The sequence below is a fragment of the Oryctolagus cuniculus genome, chromosome 12 (genome assembly GCF_964237555.1).
Source record: "Oryctolagus cuniculus chromosome 12, mOryCun1.1, whole genome shotgun sequence".
In the NCBI taxonomy this organism is placed as follows: domain Eukaryota; kingdom Metazoa; phylum Chordata; class Mammalia; order Lagomorpha; family Leporidae; genus Oryctolagus; species Oryctolagus cuniculus.
In genome coordinates, this window is record NC_091443.1 from 55,018,131 (window position 1) to 55,040,729 (window position 22,599).

The window sequence follows — 22,599 nt, forward strand, 5'->3', positions numbered from 1 at the left end:
GCTTTCAAAATAACAAAACAACAAATAAAGTGGTCTAAAACTGCAGTTGGGACCATAGAATTTCCACAGCACTAGCAATTAAAACAACTGTGCTGGCATATTGTGGAAATGATTTTAATTGTTAAAGAGCAGTATCTTACTTTGTTTCTTTGCCAGAAACCTCTGTGTTGTCCCCATGGGAGACCCAGTGATAAGTTCCTAAAGCCAGTGTCTGATTATATTCTCCAAGGTCAAAGCAGGCCTCAGGGAAGGTATTCCAGCTTGACTGTGTTTAATAGACATTTTATTATTTGTTTCCCATATCCTCTTTTTCACTTTTCTCTGCTGTGTCTAAATTTGTCATGTTTAAAATTGAACTAATAGTGCACTATAATTGGCAGAGTTTCAAATCAATATTTTCCTTGCAATGCAATAAAACATTATCCACTATTAAATATTATTTTTTACTTGATTCTTTCCTATCCTCCTCCAGCATTCACATCTCAATATGATGATAATTTACAATTTAGAACATAATTTAGAACATTTGATGCAAGATTCATTTGTTTATATGCATTCACTTTTCAGTTCAAAGTGAGGCAGTTACCATCCAGAGATGAGTCACTTTGTTTGACTAGATAGAGCTCTATATACTCTTATCTGAAAAGGTATGTTGTCTAAGTATTAAGAAGTAGATTATGTCACAGTTTCTCTGTTAATGATAAAAAGAGATCTCTGAGGTTCTATTTGTCTAACAATTTTCTACTTATTAATTGAAAACTTAGTTTGTACCTCCAGATCCAATGTAGAATGTTGGTAGACATGTTTTTGTATCTTCTAAAATTTTTTATTCTTTCTCATATATTTAATTAACTGAAATGACAATCTCTTCTTCAAAGCGAGAGCAATTTTTATTTTAAGAATGTGGGAAGATTGGTGTTTTTGAGTTTTGATTCCTGCATCTTGACTAGACTTTTTCTTATCAAGAAATGATGAAACAATGAATTTCTCCTAGGATTAAACACCAAGGAAGAAGGAAGGAAGGAGGGAGGGAAAGAGGGAGGGAAGAAAGCAAAGAAAGAAGAAAGGAAAGATGGAGGGAAGGAAGGAAGGGAGAGAAAAGAAAAGAAAAAAAGATAAGGAAAAAAAGATAAACATATATATATATAAATAGCGAAGGATGATATTTTGTACTCTGTCTTTTTTTTAATATTAGTTCACTTATTTATTTGAGAAGCAGTGTTACAGACAGAGAGAGGGGGAGAAAGATCTTCCATCTGCTATTTCGCTCCCCAAATAGCCACAATGGAGCTTCTTCCTGGTCTACGATGTGGGTGACATGGGCCCAAGCACTTGTGCCATCTTTTATTGTTTTCCCAAGCCATAAGCAGAGAGCTGGATCAGAAGAGGAGCAGCCAGGACACAAACCAGTGCCCATATGGGCTGGCATGGCAGGTGGAGGCTTAATCTCTATTACAGAATGGGCTCCACTTTATGTCTTACTACCTTAATACAATACATCCAAAACTAAACAAGGAAGATGTTCACTTAGTTTTCACCCTGCAATTAATATAACCAGGTTTAGGGGCTGGCACTGTGGCGCAGTAGGTTAATACCCTGGCCTGAAGCGCCGGCTTCTAGTCGGTTCTAGTCCCAGCTGCTCCACTTCCTGTCCAGCTCTCTGCTGTGGCCTGGGAAAGCAGTGGAAGATGGCCCAAGTCCTTAGGCTCTGCACCCATCTGCGTGGGAGACCCAAAGGAAGCTCCTGACACCTGGTTTTGGATCAGTGCAGCTCCAGACATTGCAGCCATCTGGGGAGTGAACCAGCAGATGGAAGAATTCTCTCTCTTTCTCTACCTCTCTGTAACTCTGTCCTTCAAATAAACAAAATAAATCTTTATATATATATATATATATATATATATATATATATATATCCTGCTTCCCATGTTGGATTGTTCTCTCCCTTTTTTATTCTAGCAGTTAGTATTTGCGGACACTAGTCTTGTTTATCTGCTCCCTTTGGTTCTTAGTCCTATCATTATGATCAGCTGTGAGCAGAAATTGATCACTTGGACTAGTGAGATGGCATTGGCACATGCCACCTTGATGGGATTGAATTGGAATCCCCTGGTATGTTTCCAACTCTACCATTTGGGGCAAGTCCGATTGATCATGTGCCAAATTGCACATCTCTTCCCTTTCCTATTCCCACTCTTATATTTAACAGGGATCACTTTTCAGTTAAGTTTCAACACTTAAGAATAACTGTGTATTAATTACAGAATTCAACCAATAGTATTAAGTAGAACAACCAAAAAATACTAAAAGGGATAAAGTATTAAGTTGTTCATCAACAGTCAGGGCAAGGGCTGATCAAGTCACCATTTCTCATAGAATGGCAGATGTAAAATGGCAGATGTCCTAAACAGCACCCTGGCCTCAGAATCAGCCCTTAAGGGATTCAGATCCAGCTGAAAAGCTCATGAGAGTATTTCAGGCATGGAAAGCCAAGAAACTTTGGCAAAAAAAAAAAAATGACCTAAATGAAAGATCTCTGCGAGTGAGATCCCAGTGGAAAGAACAGGTCATCAAAGAAGGAGGTACCTTTCTCGAAGGGAGGAGAGAACTTCCACTTTGACTATGACCTTGTCTAAATATGATCAGAGTTGGCGAACTCAAAAGGCTTCCATAGCCTTGGCAACTAATGACAAGAGCCTAGGGTGAGTACTGACACCACAAACAAGATTGTCAATTTGTTAAGTCAACAACAGGAGTCACTGTGCACTTTCTCCCCATGTAAGATCTCTGTCCTTAATGTGCTGTACATTGTGATTTAATGCTATAACTAGTACTCAAACAGTATTTTTCACTTTGTGTTTCTGTGTGGGTGCAAACTGTTGAAATCTTTACTTAATATATGCTAAACTGATCTTCTGTATATAAAGAGAATTCAAAATGAATCTTGCCGACGCCGCGGCTCACTAGGCTAATTGGAGGGTGAACCAACAGCAAAAAGGAAAACCTTTCTCTCTGTCTCTCCCTCTCCTACTGTCCACTCTGCCTGTCAAAAAAATAAATAAATAAATAAAAGGAAATTAAATAAAAAGAAAATGAATCTTAATATGAATGGAAGGGGAGAGGGTTTGGGAGATGGGAGGGTTGTGGGTGGGAGGGAAGTTATGGGGGGGGGAAGCCACTGTAATCCATAAGCTGTACTTTGGAAATTTATATTCATTAAATAAAAGCTGGCCAGCGCCGCAGCTCACTAGGCTAATCCTCCGCCTTGCTGCGCCAGCACACGGGGATCTAGTCCTGGTCGGGGCGCCGGATTCTGTCCCGGTTCCCCTCTTCCAGGCCAGCTCTCTGCTGTGGCCCGGGAAGGCAGTGGAGGATGGCCCAAGTCCTTGGGCCTTGCACCCGCATGGGAGACCAGGAGAAGCACGTGGCTCCTGCCATTGGATCAGCACGGTGTGCCGGCCGCAGCGCGCCGGCCACGGCGGCCATTGGAGGGTGAACCAATGGCAAAAAAAAGGAAGACCTTTCTCTCTGTGTCTCTCTCTCTCTCTCACTGTCCACTCTGCCTGTCAAAAAAATTAAATAAAAGTTATATATATGTGTATATATATATAAACTTATATATATGTGTGTGTGTATATATATATATATATATGTAACCTGGGTTAACATCACTAGGAAAGAGATCGCAGTCTGAGAGCTTCAAGCATTGAAGCAAAGTCTAGAAAATTTTCAGGCAAAAAAAATTCAAAAGATTTCATGGATGGGAAAATACCAGCGCCGCGGCTCACTAGGCTAATCCCTCCACCTTGCTGCGCCAGCACACCGGGTTCTAGTCCCGGTCGGGGCGCCGGATTCTGTCCTGGTTGCCCCTCTTCCAGGCCAGCTCTCTGCTGTGGCCTGGGAGTGCAATGGAGGATGGCCCAAGTGCTTGGGCCCTGCACCCCATGGGAGACCAGGAGAAGTACCTGGCTCCTGCCATCGGATCAGTGCGGTGCGCCGGCTGCAGCGCGCCGGCCGCAGCGGCCATTGGAGGGTGAACCAACGGCAAAGGAAGACCTTTCTCTCTGTCTCTCTCTCTCCCTGTCCACTCTGCCTGTCAAAAAATTAAAAAAAAATTCAAAGTATAAAAAAAAAAAAGATTTCTATGATGGGAAAATGGCCATTCAAGTTAGAAAACTACAGGTTCATAATTTTGAAATCTGGACTAACTCATTGTCTATCCATTCTAAGGAATATCTTAGGGGAAAATAAATATATAATATATAAACTAACTATATCTAACTGTTAATTTTTTTTAAATACCTATGTTTCTTTGATACTATTCTCATCCACAATCCTTGTACTTGGGCTGATTTACTGATCTAATTTGGCCAACAGAATTCAACAGAAATTTTGTGCCATAAATTTTTCCCTTCTCTGCATGAATGCTTGCTTGAAATTGCATCCCATATTCAAAGGTAGATTCTGCTTCTCCTCTCCTTTGGATTTTAGCTAGTTTTGTTATTACTTTGGTTAGGAGAATGTGGTAGGAATGGTATTCTGGAAGTTCGCATGGTAGGCATTAAGAATTGTTGACACATGTTCTTCTGAAAACCATTTGATTGAGGCAGTCTCGTATCGTTTGTGCCTTGTTGACCTTGATGAAATAACAGACACTCCAGAATCATGAACAGACTACTACTGTCTTAGGCTAAGTTATGGAGTGATCTTAGGAGGTGGGTGCCTGAGTTAGGATGCTGATGTAACATAAACCTATATATAGCACTGGCTTTGAGACCAAGCAACAACCAGGAGGTGGAAGAAAAAGTCTCACAACTGTTTCTCTCATATGTTGATAGCAGCTATGTAAAATGTGACAATCGCCATGGAAAACTCTTGACCAGTTCTCAAGTACTTACATGCAGAATATTGGGCATGCTATCTTAAAATGTGTGTAAAAAGCAGAGAAAAAGAAGAGCTCATATAAAATTTACAAATATATTTACAATTTGAAAATTTACAAAAATTTGTAGTTTCCCCTATGATAGCATGGGCTGAGGATGGGGTACTGGGATGTGAAGCTTTCTCATGGTATAAGCTGTTCTACTTAACAAAAAAGCTTAATTATGGGGCTGGCGCTATGGCGTAGACATTAAAGCCAACACAGTGGTGCTAGCATCCCATATGGGCACTGGTTCAAGTCCCAGCTGCTCCTTTCCTGATCCAGCTCTCTGCTGTGGCAGGGAAAGCAAAGGACGATGGCCAAAGTGCTTGGGCCCCTGCACCCACATGGGAGACCTGGAAGGAGCTCCTGGATCCAGGCTTCGGATTGGTCCAGTTCTGGCCATTGCAGCCAGTGAATCAGCAGATGGAAGATCTCTCTCTCTCTCTCTCTGTAACTCTCCCTCTCAAATAAATAAAAAAATCTTTAAAAAGCTTAATTATGCAAATATATTACATATATGAAAAGTTAAATTTATGTTTAAAACAGCAGTTTGTTTCAATGGTAAGGGTTTTGCCTCAGTCATCATTAATCCTCAAAGTTCATTACTGTTTGTCATTATTTTACCTGTCAATACTTTACCTGGGAATCGCCCTTGATTTCCCTTTTTGGATATCATGCTCATCAGCAAGTCTGGATGTCTCTGGCATCAGAATATGTGTCAAGTCCTCTGTGTTCCTTCTGCTACCACCTCCCTCTACCCTTCCTCCAAGGTAAGGCCCCAACATCTTTTGTGCTGGTACTGCAAACATCTCCAAGTTGTTCTCCTTGTTTCTATACTTGTCTTCTTCAAATCTACTCTAAACACAACATCTGGAGTGATCTTTGTAATATAGTTGTCAGCATTACAATTACCTGCTGAGAGTAACGAGCAAATGCCATACCCGGGGCAACCTCTGCTTACGTCATTGATTGTGCCTTGTACTTCTCCTTCTGCCCACCACTGTCTCACCATCATGAGCTCCTTTCTCTTTCTCAATGAACTGGCTCTGTCTACTGTCACGGCTTTGTTTTCGCTCTTTGCATTGCCCACAGTGTTCCTCCCTATTCATTCAGACCTCAACTCGAGTGTCACCTTCACAGACTTTTCTAACCACCTACTCTCAGATAACAGCTCCTTCCCACACCCACTCTCCTACCAACACTTGGTTATATTCTTTCTTTCTTTGACATCTTAGTGCCTATTTTTCTTGGCTCTTTGTATATTTCCTCCAGTGGTATGTCAAATATCTACAATGCCTATTTTCTGACCCACAAAGTAAAACTTATAAATAACAGGCTCTCAAAATTTGCATCTAAAAAAAGAAATGTATTCCCAATTCTTTCATTTGAGAAAACATCTGAAGAAGTTTGTGATATTTTTCCAATTAACAGGAATATCATGGGTGTAGCCATACTACAGTCTTGTCATTTGAATCCTAGACTTCTGGTGCGGCGTGTTCACCAGGACTGGATTCCTTGCTTAGTACACTAGTTAACATCAATCTGAGATATACCTATTCAAACGCAACACACATGCCACAAGTGTACATCCTTCTTGTTCATATTATAAAATTTCTCAAGATGAAAATGACTTCTCAGCATTATTATTGTAACATAGTTACAAATCCTAGTGAACTATTTTAACCAATTTTAAACTAAAGATAGAGTATTGTGGTAAAAACTGAGAAGATCCCAGGAAAGTCCATAACTGTATAAAATAAAACAATTTTAAAAAAAGTTTACACCCTCTTCCTTCTTCCCACATTCCTTTCCTGCATCATGTCTCTCCTTCTCTTCACCTTTTCCTTTGTTATTTCCCGTGTCCCTTTCTGTTTACTTCTTGTATTCTCCCTTTTCCAGGTTTATCTCTAACTTTGTGTCTTTATCGAAATTTATGCTGCAAATACACTTTCACATGAAGAAAATGACACCTACTCAGTTATTTATTTGTAGCATAGATTTTTTTTAAGATTTTATGTATTTATTTGACAGGTAGAATTACAGACAGTGAGAGGAAGATACAGAGAGAAAGGTCTTCCTTCTGTTGGTTCCCTCCCCAATTGGCTGCAACGGCCAGAGCTGCACCGATCTGAAGCCAGGAGCCAGGAACTGCTTCCAGGTCTCCCATGTGGGTGCAGGGGCCCAAGCACTTGGGCCATCTTCTACTGCTTTCCCGGGCCATAGCAGAGAGCTGGACTGGAAGAGGGGCAGTGAACCAACAGAAGGAAGACCTTTCTCTCTGTCTCTCTTTTTCTCACTCTCTATGACTCTCCCTATAAAATAAATAAAAAATAAAAATTGTCAGATTCAAAATACTAACATCACTCCCTTATGGCTTCAGCTGGCACATGCTTAAATTATTTAAACCTCTAAATATTTTTTGTATTTTTTTGTCTAATTCTGGTTGACACTTTAAAAGTTCCCATTAATAGTATCCTAGAGGTATAGAGTAGTTCTAACACCCCAGAGCAAGTTCTCTATTGCATCACACACTAGCTGAGCAGCCTGCGGAGTCAATCACGTAGCAGCATGTGCATTTCTATTTAAGGAGTAGCCCTGGAACCATGAGATAGCTTTCCTTTTGTCAGATGGGAGAAGACATCTATTGTTCGAGAGTGGCATTGGACCTCTGAAAAGGTGAAAATTTTGGTCATTCTTCATATTGCAAAATGTTTAGATCTAGAATAATTCAGGCGGTTGAGAAAAAAAAATTACAAAGTCAGAATTAAGAGAGCAAGAAGGTAGGAAAAGCAGCACCAGACTGAAAGAATTACCCAGAGGAGACACTCTCCACCAAGGTGCTTTAGCTGTGGAGGATGAAAACTCAGACCAACAGCACGACCACACTGAGTGAGCCAGACAGAGAATGAGACCCGCGCCCTTGGATCCTGCCTTGCCTGAAGCTAACTTATCCCCTGTACTATTCCATTATATGAACCAATAAATATCCCTTTTTTGCTCATAAAAAGAGAAAGCACTGTAACTAGATTTTAAGTTAAGTAAAAAGTAAGAAAATGAATGTCTGCGATAGAATTAGAAGAGAATGGAGAAATATGAGAATAAGAAAGAAGGGGAAAGGAGTGGAAAAGGACGAGGGAGTGAGCTGCTAGGTGGTGAGTGGATCAAACACTGGCCCAGGAACTCCTCTGATGGCCAGCCTGGACTCCAGGCATGCGCAGGGTTGCCTGAAGCTCCGTGAGCATCTCTGCAGCCCGAGGAAGAGGATGGAGATGTGGGTGCTCTCTAGAACTCTGGGCCCTCAGTGTGGGGTGTGGGCGCCCTCTGGAACTCTGCGCCCTCGATGTGGGGTGTGGATGCCCCCTTGAACTCGGCGTCTTCAGTGTGGGGTGTGGACGCCCTCTGGAACTCTGCGTCTTCAGTGCCATGTGAATTTTGCATCACTTGAAGTAGTAAAGAAGTTGGAGAGGGTGAGAAGCACTCAGGTCTCCATCTTGGCCTACGCTGACAATACTGTGTCTTATCTGATGAGACAAAAAAAAAAAAAAAAAAAAAAACTCGTCCCTGTGAGAGCCACCATTTGGGTTTTTTATTATTATTATTATTTTACAGGACTCATTTTTGCATAGGAATGTCCATCTGATGCGCATCAGTCTTCAATCCCTGTGATGAGCACCATTTGAGACTCACTGGACAGAAGGTACGTAAATGAGAGTGGGAGAAAGGAAGGTGGACTTCAGACAGGAAATGGAGTTCTATCGCAGGTAATGGTGGGTGACAGAAAAAAAGGCAAAGAAACACTGTGAGTGTGACTCAAGTGCTGTCTCGGAATTGTCGCCCTACAGACGTGTGAGGCAGTTAGTTAATAGCAGGTGAGCCCCAGGAACACAAAAATGTGACAGTGGGAGAGAGAGCTTCTGACTTTGGTATGAGCAAATCTGTAGGCAGAGTGACCCATGAATGTGGAGACCGGTAGCAAATGACTGGACAGAGGGAAGAGAGCTCCTAGGGTAACTTTAAGGGCAGCGAAGATTTTTTTCTCCTATTTCAGTTTATCATTTTATGCTTATTCATGTGTGATACCACCTCTGTGTGTTAGTATATCCTATGTGGCCAGTATTTGCTCCATAACATTTGGCTAGCTACAAATGCTACCAAACACATCAAACAAATGTCTGGATGCTTCCAGGTGAGTATGCCGTAAATGCCTAAATTCTTCACAGATTCTCTTTAAGGACATTTCAATCTGATTTTTCCTCATTCTTCTCTTCTTTTCTTTCTTCCTGGGTCCTATTTACACACACATGGCACTACTGATTCCTGTCCAGTTTCACTGGTAATTTTTCCTGCTCCAGTCACCAATTCCTTAGCCCTATAAAGGTATAATATACACTTAAAATTCACTGTATCTAGTGGCAATACAATGGTTTTAGGTATATTTATAGAGCTGTGTAAGGATTTACATGATATAATTATAGAACATTTTCACCACACCATGCAGGAGAGAAGAATTTTTTTTTTTTCAGCCAAGGGTCACTTGGATATTTATAACATCATTTACAGGCCATGCAAAATTATCAACCTAAAAATCAGTCTGCTGTAGATTTATTGAATGTAGAGTTCTGCATGTAATTGCTTTGGCAGGACCAGAACAAATACCTTTGTGGGCTTCCTAGAGCTGGGGCCTAATGTCCCCCATCCCTGCCTGAAAGGAAACACACTCCAACAGTTACAGCTTTTCCTACTTTGAGCATAAAGTGAATACTGCTCCACTTTCTGTCTCTGTAGATTTTTCATTTCTACAAATTTTTCACAAATTCCATCCACAACTTGTGGTCTTCTGTGATTTGATTACTTCACTAAGCATAATGTGTTTGGATTCATCTCTTGTAGCAGGTATAAGTTCTTCATTCATTTTTACTAACTAATTGCATTCCTCTGTATTCATAGCACTTTGAAAATTTAATATTGAAATTGTTCATCCCAAAAGTCAAATGTGCACAAGTGGCAAACATTAGTTTTATTTGTAAAATATATTTGTATAATTATACTAAAAATTAAAATATAATTCAAATATTAAATTATTTTAAAGCATAGCCTATATAATATATGAAATTCCACTATTTTTATAAAACCATAGGGATTATCTTGTGCTCACTCTAGGTTTAACACATGCTATTTGGAGACCACTATATAGACTTGGCCTTAATTCTGAATTTCTCCAACATGAATAGAATTATTTTTACTTAAATAAGAGTAAAACCTGTAAAGTTGAAATGTTGAGATAAACATTACCATGATTAATTATTTAAGAGCCTAAATAAAACAGTATCAATTTATGAGACACTACTTTACAAAGATCTATTCAGCCTAAACTGAAAAAAATACATACCTGTTTTATTTTTTTCTTGCCACTTGCTAGTGTGATTAAAGAAAATTCATTGTAAGTATAAAAAACATAACCAGTCACTTTATTTTTTTATGTCTTAAATTCTATATTGTTAATTCCATTTTGTCTATGCTTTATTACTTGAATAATCAAACTAATTGATATATTCTGAAGTTTTCTATTATGTGAAAATATTTGTGAAAAGGATATCACTTGACCATTATAAAGTTTCAATGATCTAAGACTATTTTTAAATTTACTGTGTATGACTAAAGTTGAATATTTTTCATTTTTTATTGTTTATAGCCCTTACTATAGTCCTGCTGAACTACGACCATTTTACTTTTTTAAAAAGATTTATTTATTTGCTTGAAAAGTCAGAGTTACAGAAAGGCAGAGGTAGAGGCAGAGGCAGAGAGAGAGAGAGAGAGAGAGAGAGAGTCTTCCATCCGTTGGTTCACTCCCTAAATGTCCACGGCAGCAAGCATTAGGCCAGGCCAAAGCCAGGAACCAGGAGTATCATCTGTGTTTCCCATGTGTGTGCAGGGGCTCAAGGACTTGGGGCATCTTCTGCTGCTTTCCCAAGGAACTGGATTGGAAGTGGAGCAGCTGGGACTTGAACCAGTGCCCATATAAGATGCTGGTATGCAAGTGGCGGCTTAACCTGTTATGCCACAATGAGAGCCCCTTTTGTAGTTCTATATCAATTTTGTGATTATCTTTTTTAAATTGATGTAAAGAATGTAACTGGTACTTAGATAGGAAATTGCTTTGAATGCTAATTGCTCTAATTCATGACTATGGAATATCTTTTGATTTATTTGTGACCTCTTCAACTTCTTTTTCTTAATTTTTTGAAGATACTTTTCACCTCCTTGATAACATTTATTTCTAATTTATTTTTGGTGTTATTTTAAATAAAATTGCTTTCTTAATATCATTTTAAGACAATATACTATTATTGCATGGAAACACTTCTGAGTTTTATTATTGATTTTGTACCATGAAAACTTAGCTGAATTTAATTATTAGTTTCAACCATTATTATGGGTGGAGTCTGCAGTGTTTTCTGTATATAAGATCAGCCAAAATTCTCTGACAAGGATTTCTAGTATTTAGTTGAATGAAAGTGGTGAAAGTGAGCATCCTTCTTTTGTTCCAGATATCAGATAACAATACATTAGCTTTTCCTCCTCCTGCTTGGCACTAATTATGGATTTTTTTAGATGGTCTTTATGAATTCAGATTAGTTCCTTCTATACCTCATTTGTTGAGTGTTTTGTCATGATACGCTGAATTTTATCAAATGCCCTGTTTCTCCTGTTATTTACTTCTAGTTTCTCCCATTGTGATCAGCAACGATACTTGATATAAGCCAGAAGGAGGTGCAGTGGTCTGGTTCCAAGGCCAAGAGGAGGCATACACAGCTGGTCAGTTGCACCTGTGCGTGCTGCTTGGGTGGGGAACGGTAGCAGTCTGGCTTGTGTACTGGCAGGAGGAAGATGTGCAGAGTTCGTTGGCCAATGGCTCTGTGCATTGTGACCTCATGGTGGGGGCAGGGGTATGGTGAAATAATACAAGAACCACAGAGATTGTTATAATGTCTACGTGCTCCCAGAGCAGGACACATTTTAGCCTTGACTTCATTTCTGAGATCACTCCATGCAGCAGTAATGTAGTGCAAGAGGTGTCAGAAGCACATTGTAGGCTCCTTAAATGATATTGTTCATATTGATACTGTTCATATCAGCAGTGCAGCTAAGGAACAGATGAAAAGGTACTTACAACAGTTCACACTTTGTTTTTTGTTATTATTCAGATTGAAAAAGATGGAGACAGAGAACAGCACAATGGTGACAGAGTTCATCCTCCTTGGTCTGACCCAATCTCACACTGCTCAACTCCTGGTCTTTGTGTTAGTCTTAATTTTCTACCTCATCATCCTCCCTGGAAATTTCCTCATCATTCTCACCATCAGATCAGACCCCGGGCTCTCAGCCCCCCTCTACTTCTTCCTGGGCAACCTGGCCTTCCTGGACGCCTCCTACTCCTTCATTGTGGCTCCCAGGATGCTGGTGGACTTCTTCTCTGAGAAGAAGGTCATCTCCTACAGATGTTGCATAACTCAACTTTTCTTCTTGCACTTCCTTGGAGTAGGAGAGATGTTTCTTCTTGTTGTGATGGCCTTTGACCGCTACATTGCCATATGTCGGCCTTTACACTATTCAACTGTGATGAAGCCTAGAGTTTGCTATGCATTATTGTTGGCCCTGTGGATTGGGGGCTTTGCCCATTCGATTGTACAAGTTGCCCTCATCCTGAACTTACCTTTCTGTGGCCCAAACCAGCTGGATAACTTCTTCTGTGATGTACCTCAGGTCATCAAGCTGGCCTGCACGGATACCTTTGTGGTGGAGCTACTGATGGTCTCCAACAGTGGCCTTCTCACTCTCCTATGCTTCCTAGGACTTTTAATATCCTATATGGTCATCCTATGTCATGTTAAAGGACACTCCTCTGAACGAAAAAACAAGGCTATCTCCACCTGTACCACACATATCATCATCGTGTTTCTCATGTTTGGACCAGCCATCTTTATCTACACTCGCCCCTTCCAGGCTTTCCCAGCTGACAAAGTGGTGTCTCTCTTCCACACAGTCATCTTTCCTTTGATGAATCCTGTGATTTATACACTTCGCAACAGGGAAGTGAAAGCTTCCATGAAGAAGTTGATAAATCAGCACATAGTTCTATGAATGAATTGCAGGATGAGAAATGTAAGCACTAGAAAGTACAGTTGGAATTAAGTAAATTATCCATTCATGCACTGAATCATGCAGTTATTTAACAAAAAATATTTTTAAGTTCTTCCAATTTTCATGCACTATTCTAAGCATATAAATGAGATGCATAAGATTCCAGGTTACCTAGGATTATTTGCAAGTGGTTATAAGAAAGTTAAATATTAAATTTTAAAAACTCATATCATAATGAAATAGTATTCTGAAGCCAGTCAAGAATAATATTATGCTAGAGATTGCTTGGGAAGTGGTTATTTTTATCTTGGTCATCCATCAATGTCTTTGATTAATGTTTAGTTGACAACAATATGATTGGAAGAAAACTTTATGCAATTATTTGTGGGAAAATCTCAAGCAAGGAGTGATAACTAGTGCAAAGACCAGAGCTCTTGCAATCTTGATACATCTGGGGATCATAAGGAAGGACAGAGTATCTTTGGTAGAGCTAATGAGTGTCAAGGTGTCAGGAATTAAGTTGGAGACGTTGGAAAGGCGAAAATCTTGTATTTTATGCAATTAAAAAAGCTCAATTTATTCAAATTTTGAACAGAGGACCATTTAAATGTAATACATAATCTGTCCTACTTAAGGGAAGAATCACAAGATTCTGGATAAAAGATTATGAGTAGTAAAATATCATTAAGTTGAAATACCATGCTGTTAAGTATTTGTAAGGGCACTTAAAGACCCAATTATTTTTCCTAAAATTTGAGAGTTTATTTTTTTTCTGATGATTATTATTTGCCTTAGGCATTTGAGTTCACTCACAAATGATTTCAACCTTAATTCTGACTATTTTTTATGATAGTCAACATTTAGCTGCAGATAACAAAATCACTGTGATGGTTTACGATTAGTTGGGTTAACATAAGGCACCAAATTTTCCTAAAATAATCTAAAAAAAGTATAAAATCAAGCTTTGACCTTGCCATCTGGTGATAAGTCTCAAGTGATTATCAACAGATTGGTCTACTAAGGACTTACTATTGTTACAGCCATTATGGCTTTAGGGATACAGAGGTCATTTTTCAGACCACAGCACTTCTCTAGAGCTTCTCAAGAATTACTGGACATCATCACATGAATCAGAACCTATACATTCAGTGGTGCCCCTGGATATTTCCCTCATTTCTAAATTCATATGTTATATAAATGAATCTGAAGTTAGAGTAATACAGCAAGGTCTAATTTTAATCCTGGAGGTAAATGGATGAGCAAGAGACAGACTGAGTCTTAAGAAAATTTCATGTCAACTTCAACTCAACTGAATCTCTTATATTAAGATTAAGGCGTCCAGCGCTGCCGCTCACTAGGCTAATCCTCTGCCTTGCAGCGCCAGCACACCGGGTTCTAGTCCCGGTTGGGGCACCGGATTCTGTCCCAGTTGCCCCTCTTCCAGGTCAGCTCTCTGCTGTGGCCAGGGAAGTGCAGTGGAGGATGGCCCAAGTGCTTGGGCCCTGCACCCCATGGGAGACCAGAAGTATCTGGCTCCTGCCATCGGATCAGCGTGGTGTGGCGGCTGCAGTGCGCCGGCTGTGGCGGCCATTGGAGGGTGAACCAACGGCAAAGGAAGACCTTTCTCTCTGTCTCTCTCTCTCACTGTCCACTCTGCCTGTCAAAAAAAAAAAAAAAAAAGATTAAGGCAAGTTTGTAAAAATTGCCTCTATTGACACTTTGGGCCTAATAAAATATTATGATGGGCTGAGCTGTACACCATAGATTGTTCAGCCACATTTCTTACCTCTACTTAGTATGTGACAGTAATATCTCCTCAACTGTGTGATAATCAAAATGTCTACACATGTTAAAAAATGCACTGGGTGGGCAATTCAACCTAGTCTTGAAGAGCACTGGATTAAGGGAATAAGGCTCATGACATTGATTTAAAGTGAACCTTGATTGATTTATGGGTGAACCTTGACATTGATTTATGGGTGAACCTTGTTTTGAGATAAATAAACTGAACTGGAGTCTTTATAATACATAATTATTAATAAACTGTAGCCATATTTTAAAAATATCACTGGAATCACTTGAAGATATAAACATATTATTAAAATATAAGAAAATAATAATATAATATATCCAGAGACTCTCCAGAATTATAAAAGAAAATAACAATAGCATCACAAAAACAATGATTATTATGTAACAGCATAAGAAAATGTATGTTAAGCAAAAAAAAGTATTTTAAAAGACAAGGGAACTGAAAGTTAATAGAAAACATCAGTGTCCAATCGAAATGCAATAGGAAAACAATGGAAAATACAGAAAAACATATTAGAGACAGATAAAATTAAAATGTCTTTTCTATGTGTAATTGAAGTCTAAGAGAGAGAATGGGAAAGATGCAAAATTGAAGAATCACCAAGAATTACAAACTAAAAAAAGACATCAACCTACCCATACAAAACCTCTGTGAACCATAAGCAAAATAAAGATTTTAAGGAAAAAATCCATTGATTTGCTTACAGCAACTTCATATTCTTATGTCTTCAATTTAAGTCTTTGATTCATCTTGAGTTGATTTTTGTATATGGAGAGAGGCAGGAATCTAATTTCATTCTACCACATATAACAACCAGTTTTGCCAGCACCATTTATTGAACAGAGTATCCCTTCTCCAATGTGTAGTCTGGGCACTTTTGTCAGAAATTGTCTGTATGTACATGAATTAATTTTTGGGCTTTCTATTCTGTTTCATTGAACTATGTGTTGGTTTTTATGATAATACCATGCTGTTTCAATTACTATAGGTTTTTAGTATGCTTTAAAGTCAGGTATTATGATGCCTCCAGTTTTATTTTTAATTCAAGAACACATTGGCTACTCCGGATCATTTGTGATTTCATATGATTTTAGGATTGTTTTTTCAAATTCTGTAAACAATATCATTGGTATTTTATAGGGACTGCACGGAAGCTGTAGATTGCTTTAGGCAAAATTGACATTTTAATCAGATTAATTCTTCCAATCCATGAGCAAGGAATATCTTTCCATTGTTTTGTGCTCTTAATTTCTTTCATCAATGTTTTATAAATTTTACTGTAGAGATCTTTCTCTTCTTTGGTTCAATTCATTACTAAATATATGATTGTTCTGTGGTTATGGTGAATAGGATTTATTTCTCAATTTGTCTTTTGGTGGGTTCATCAACAGCATATAAAAAAGCTACTTTTTTGTATGTTTATTTTGTAATCTGCAACTTACCTTTTATAGCTGTGGCCTACAGTCTCACTGACTTATGGCCTTTTTATTTTTTACTTCTTGAATTCTATTTAGTGGATTATTAACTTTTGACTATAATGTAAATTAAAAATATGTCATCTAAAAGAAAGAAGAAAGGAAAAAAGAGCAAAAGAAAGAAGTATCATTATATCCTCAGAATTGTATTTAGAACTACACTGAATCTGTTCTCTTTATATTAATATCACATTAACCTGAGAAATGATGAGAAAAAATAACATTTCATCGAAAAGAATACCCAAATACTTGAATGCAAGATAAATAAACTTAAAGATATCAGTGTAATCATAGAGGTATCTGCAATAGGAAACACTTTGATTTAAATGGAACAATAGTAAGACTAACAACTTTTTCCACAGCACAAACACAGAAGCCAGAGGCCAATGGATTGCGGTTTTTCAATTGCTGAAAAAAGATGAAATCAGCACAAAATTGGGCATGGTTAAGAATTCCTTAAATGAAAGTTAAAGGCATCTGCAGAAAAACAAATTGGAAAATCTGTCCTCTGAGAGTCTACAGACCAAATAAGTATTTATAAATAAATAGTAAATAAATATTAATAGCAGTACTTTAGATAAAAGAAAGTAATCTTGGAAGAAAACATTAAAATAAATGAAAGAATAAAGAAAAAGTAAATTGTTAAATTAGTATATGTAAGCAAGACTACCTTGAATTTGCACAAAAATAGTATAATATCTTGTTTGAATAGTTGGCTGAAAAATAGTATAATATCTCAGTTGTGTATCTTGAAGATACTCAATGGGCAGTGAAAACATTTTTAGGTACACGGTGTATATTCTCAGCCGAGGTGGACCAAGGTGCCACTCTGACTTCTTATTCTTGTGGTGGGCTGCATGTGTTCAAACATTTTAAGGAGCTTATTGAGAGCTGCAAACTTCTGATAGACTCTTCATGGTGAATTTCTTGATGGCTGTTTTTTCTTCTCTTCCTTTCTCTCACCTTTCCTTCAGCAATTCCTAACTGCTCCAGTTCTAGAGACACAGCAAGAGCTCCCACATACCGGCTCACTCCGCAAATTCTCACAACAGCTGGGGCTGGACCAGGTCTAAGCCAGGAGCTGGAAATTCAGTCCAGATCTCTCAGAAGAGAACCATCACCTGCTGCCTCCTGGGTGTGTATTAGCAGGAGGCTAGAACTGGAAGCAGAGCCAGAACTTGAACTTAGGCACTCTGTTATGGACTCTACTCATCCCTAGTGAGATCTTATTTGATGCATCAAACGTGCACCCTGCTCATTGACAAATTATTTGAAGTCACCAACAAACCTCTTGAGTGTCTTCTTCAAGATGTCATTCATTCTTTCAGTCCTTGGTATTGTCACTTTGAGCCCAGTAAAAGTTCTGATGAAGTCATGGATAATTATAATAAATGTCTTCTTCAGTAGCAGCAAGCCTGGGCAAAGATCTTCAGGTAGTTGGACTTAAAAATGATTTAAACTCCTTTATTAATTGGTAGGGTCAACAGCAGTAACATGTATGGAGCTGTCATGTGTAGCACTGGAGCAGAGAACACCACTTTGATACTGGGATGAAGATTACCAATAAAAGGAGCATCGGCAGGAGCATCGGCAACATAGAACATCTTAAAGTTATGTTATACTCCAAATCTCTGTTTTGTAAAGATAAAAATTCAGGAGGACATCTCAGGAGAGGAGCTGACTCCTCTGTGGATTGTCGATGTTGCTGTATGCTAGTAATGTGCTCTAATGGATAAGCTTAAAGGTTAAGCCATATCACCGTGCCATATCACAAAGTGCTTCAATTTGTAGACAGCAGTATTGCCCCCAAGCCAGGCTGCTTTTTTGTCCTTTAAAAGTTTTGATTCCTGGAATTGGTTTGAACTCCTAATGGCTGACATTCTTTTCATACATGTTTCCAGAATAAGGAGGATTCGTGTGTTAAATCTGCTATAAGGGTGGAGCAGCTCAAGCTCGAGGCCGGCGTGGAGAGGATCAAGGTCTCCCAGGCGGCCGCCGAACTCCAGCAGTACTGCATGCAGAACGCGTGCAAGGACGCGCTGCTGGTGGGCGTGCCAGCCGGAAGCAACCCCTTCCGGGAGCCCCGCTCGTGTGCTTTGCTCTGAGCACCGGGAAGAAGTTCTCCGAGCAATGCCTTCGAGCACAAAGTGAAGAATGACTGCCTCCAAGTCTCTAGAAGACATTTCCTGCAGCCGAATGACTTGTAGACGTTTCAGACCTTCCCTGTGGCCTGGGCCCATCTCCAAAGTCCCACAGAAAGGAATGAGTTTCTACTCAGATAAAGGAGCCCAGTGACAATGGCCTGATTGGCATGGTGAAGTGCTTTATAGTAAGACAGACAAAACCCTTACCACCAAATACACCAAGTCACACACCTTCCGCGAGTGAATGAGTGGTGTTTCTAAACCTGGAATGTGTTGTATGTACTGAATATTTACATTTTAGGGAGAAAAACATTTTTGTTTATTAAAAAATGAGTATTTGTAAGATTTTGATACCATAATAAAATTTTTTTCTCATGAATTTACAGCCACTAAGTAAAGATAAGAAAGGATAAAATTCGGGGGCAGAGTAGGTTTTACTAATCAAATGATGTCTTGATTTTTCTAAAGGAGAAAATTGTTTCACTTATAACACTAAACGTGGGAGATGTTTCATAGAAAACTTGTTTGGCAAGGTTAACGTTATCTTGGGTATTAGGTTGCCCCATTCTGTGTATGAAGAAGATTTGATCTTTGTCTTGTTAAGTTCACTTACTTTGTAGTTGTAGCTGTACTTTTAAAGAATGCCTTTAAAAAATGTTTAAAATGTGACCTACACACAGAGCGTTGCACATGATTAAAAACAAAGTAATGTAAAAATATTAATACCTAAAATAATTCTTCACGTCACAAATGTTCTACTCTGATGATGTGCCTTTGAGTTAACATGGGACACTTTTAGGATGCTTTGTGCTTTAATGTTTGAAGAGCTTGGGAATAAAAATTTCTGATTAATTAGTCAAAAAAAAAATCTGCTATAAGTAATTTTCCTTAACAATCAGCTTATCTAAAGTCTCCAACATTTCTTTCTCTGCCTTCACATCAGCATTTATAGATGCAATACTCACTTTTATATTATGTCATGAATAACAATTCTTGAATCGTTTAAACCACTCAAAGCTTGCAGTATTTTTAACAACATACTCAGATCAAGGATTTCCTCGCAACATTACAAAGAACGTTTTCACACTGGCTGTGGTTGTCATGGAGCCAAGAGGGATTTGTTTCTGTGTCAGGTCTTCAATTGATGTCAGAAGTTCTCCATATCTGACACAAGTAGGCTTTTCTGTAATATTGGTCAGTCTTATTGCCTTCAATGAAGCTGACGCATTGGTAGTTTCTGTCACACTGTTCTTGTATTTCAAGATTTAGCTCTGGTAGAATGAGACATGACTCACAGGCAAGGAATAACCATCACTGATTTTCCACCTTCATAGTCAAATCAACTTAAATTTTGTTCCCCGTTCAGCCACTTGACATGGTCTCTTGGTAGCAATTTAGCTGTGAATTTTGCATTCTTAAGGACCACGATGGACAAAATAAATTAAGTACAAGAAAAAATTATGTAATCAAAAGATGTACTGAACACAAGATGTATGAAGTTGTTGCTGGCATAACATTGCACACTTACAGTAAACTATGTTTTTAGAAGTAGAAAGACTATACTCCAAAATAATGATTAAAAGTACAGTCATTGTACATGGGGATTTGATTATTATTTATAGCCCTTGTCTATACTTTTAAGGTACAGTTGTTTTTCTACTTACTGCTTGTTGAATTCCTTATTTTGTGGAAGATTAAGTTGTGATTACAAAGTAAGTTGAAAGTACGTCATTGTAAAATTAAAAGAAAAATAAGAAAGGAAGGAGAAGGGAGTGTGGGAGCAAGAGGGCTAACGTGGGAAGTATCATAATGCCCTGAAAACTGTATATATGAAATTTGTTCCCCTTATATAAAAAGTATAGTCATTATATAATGATAAACAATAAGAAAATATAAAAATTGTAAATATATATGCATTCAGCATTGCAGTACCTAAATACATAAGGAAATATTAATAAATCTAAAGGAAAATATGGATTATAATTTAATAATAATGGAGACAGTCATATCAGATCATCCATATAGAAATTTAAGATGAACTGGACCCTACAGACGCACAGAACATTCTACTCATCGCAAGAAAATGCACATTCTTCTCAAGAACACTTTTAAAATTCTCCAGCATTGTTTTTACATTAGGCTACAACACACATCTTTACAGATTGACAAAAATCACATGAAGTATCTTTTATGAACATAATGTAATAAAGTATAAATCAATAGAAAACACTGGAAAATTCACAAATATTTAGAAATTAAAAACCAAGCTCCCAAACAGCCAATGGATTAAAAAATAACAACAGAAAATATATTTCTTGAGACACATAGCTTTGAAAGCCCAAAACAACATGTATGATACATGGCAGAAATAGTTCTAAGACAAAAGATTACAGCAATACCTACATTGAAAAACAAAGATCTAAAATACATCTTGATGAATTCTTTAAGAATAACACACTAAGTGCAAAGTTAGTAAGAAGAAGGAAATAATAAAGAACAGAAATTAATAAACTGGAAACTAGAATACAATAAAACTAAAAGTTAGCTTTAGAAAAGACAGACTTTTTTGGAAATTGACAAATATTTCAATATAATAAAAAAAGAGCAAGAGAGAGGAAGCATTACATGTGATACCTATAGAAGTAGAAAGGATGAGAGTCTATTATGAAAAATTATTCACCATAACATTGCATAATGTTATGGAAGAAGTAGATAAATTTCTAGACATATATAACTTATCACCACAGATTCATGAAGAAATAGAAAATATATGCAGGCCAGAAACAGATAAGGAGGCTGAATCAGTAACAAAGTCCAGGACCTGATGACTTCACTCCTGAATTCTACCAAACATTAAAACAAGAGTTACTACAAATCCTCAAATGTTTCCAAAAAATTTAAGAGAAAGGACTACTTCAAAACTTATTTTATGAAGACAGCATTATCCTGATACCAAAGCCCAATAAGAGCCATAAAATAAAATTAGTATCTCTGATGAACATGGATGCAAAATTCCTCACAAAGTACTAGCAGGATTCAACAGTACATTAAAGTGAATATGCCCATAATAAAATGGAATTAATCCCAGTTATGCAAGATGATTCAACATATGCAAATCAATAAATGTGATTGATATATCACATTAACCAAATAGAGGACAAAACTATATGATCATCTCAATAGATATGGAAAATATATTTGACAAAACTCAACATTCTTTCACATAAATATTCTCCACAAGTCAAGTATAGATGGGATGTTATGTCAACACAATAAAGACCATGTATGACAGGCCTGTGACTAACGTAATAGTAACCATTTTACTGGTTGAATTGTTTTCCTCTAAGATCAATAATAAACCAAACATGCTCACTCTCACCAATTACTAATGGAATTTTGTACCAGAACAATTAGAATGGAAAAAATGGAGACAAACAAATCAGACAAAAAGAACACAGGGCATATATATATATATATATATCCATATCTGATAGCTAATCTTTTTTTCTATTCAAATGTTTCCCATTTTTATTGAGTTGTTTGTTTTTCTATCATTACATTTTTATCTTTAGTTTTAATTAATTTTAACAGATTCAATATGATTTGTAGACACAAATCTAACAACATAATGATATCCCCTTCCTCCTTCCCTCCACCCTCCTTCCTACTACCTTTCTTTCCATCTGTCATTTTTCTCTTAGTTTTTCAGATAACATATTTTAAATTTAAATAGTAGTAAAAAGGCTAAGTACTTCACTGAATCAGAAATTTACCAAGTGAAAACCAAAAAGACCCTAGATTAGTGAGATATAGACAATAGCTGCAAAATATGACTGAATGGAAAAATGCACATTTCACCCAAATACAGTTCTGTCAGTCATTAATAATTTCTTTCAATGAAATAGAACCAATGACAATGTGACATCTAAACACTTCCTGTGAGGTTATAGGATAATAATTAAGTTCATTTAGACTTTAAGCCATTCCCTCTCAACAGTTTATACACAGGAATAATTTTATGCTGAATCTTAAAGATTCTCCACAAACTATGAAACTAATAAAAAACTGCTTAAACGTGCAGGATACAAAGTCAACATTAAA

General features: G+C 37.7%; 2 protein-coding genes across 7 annotated transcripts in view; one reads left to right on the forward strand and one right to left on the reverse strand.

Annotated features, from left to right (window-relative positions):
• LOC100342568 (olfactory receptor 4K13) overlaps positions 1 to 22,599 on the reverse strand; it is a 99,711-nt gene that overhangs the window by 62,880 nt on the left and 14,232 nt on the right. The gene's annotated exons all lie outside the window — the stretch shown is intronic.
• On the forward strand, positions 12,140 to 13,066 carry LOC100347172 (olfactory receptor 4N5-like). The gene has a single exon (XM_070054849.1). The coding sequence runs from the start codon at positions 12,140 to 12,142 to the stop codon at positions 13,064 to 13,066; it is 927 nt and encodes a 308-aa protein (XP_069910950.1).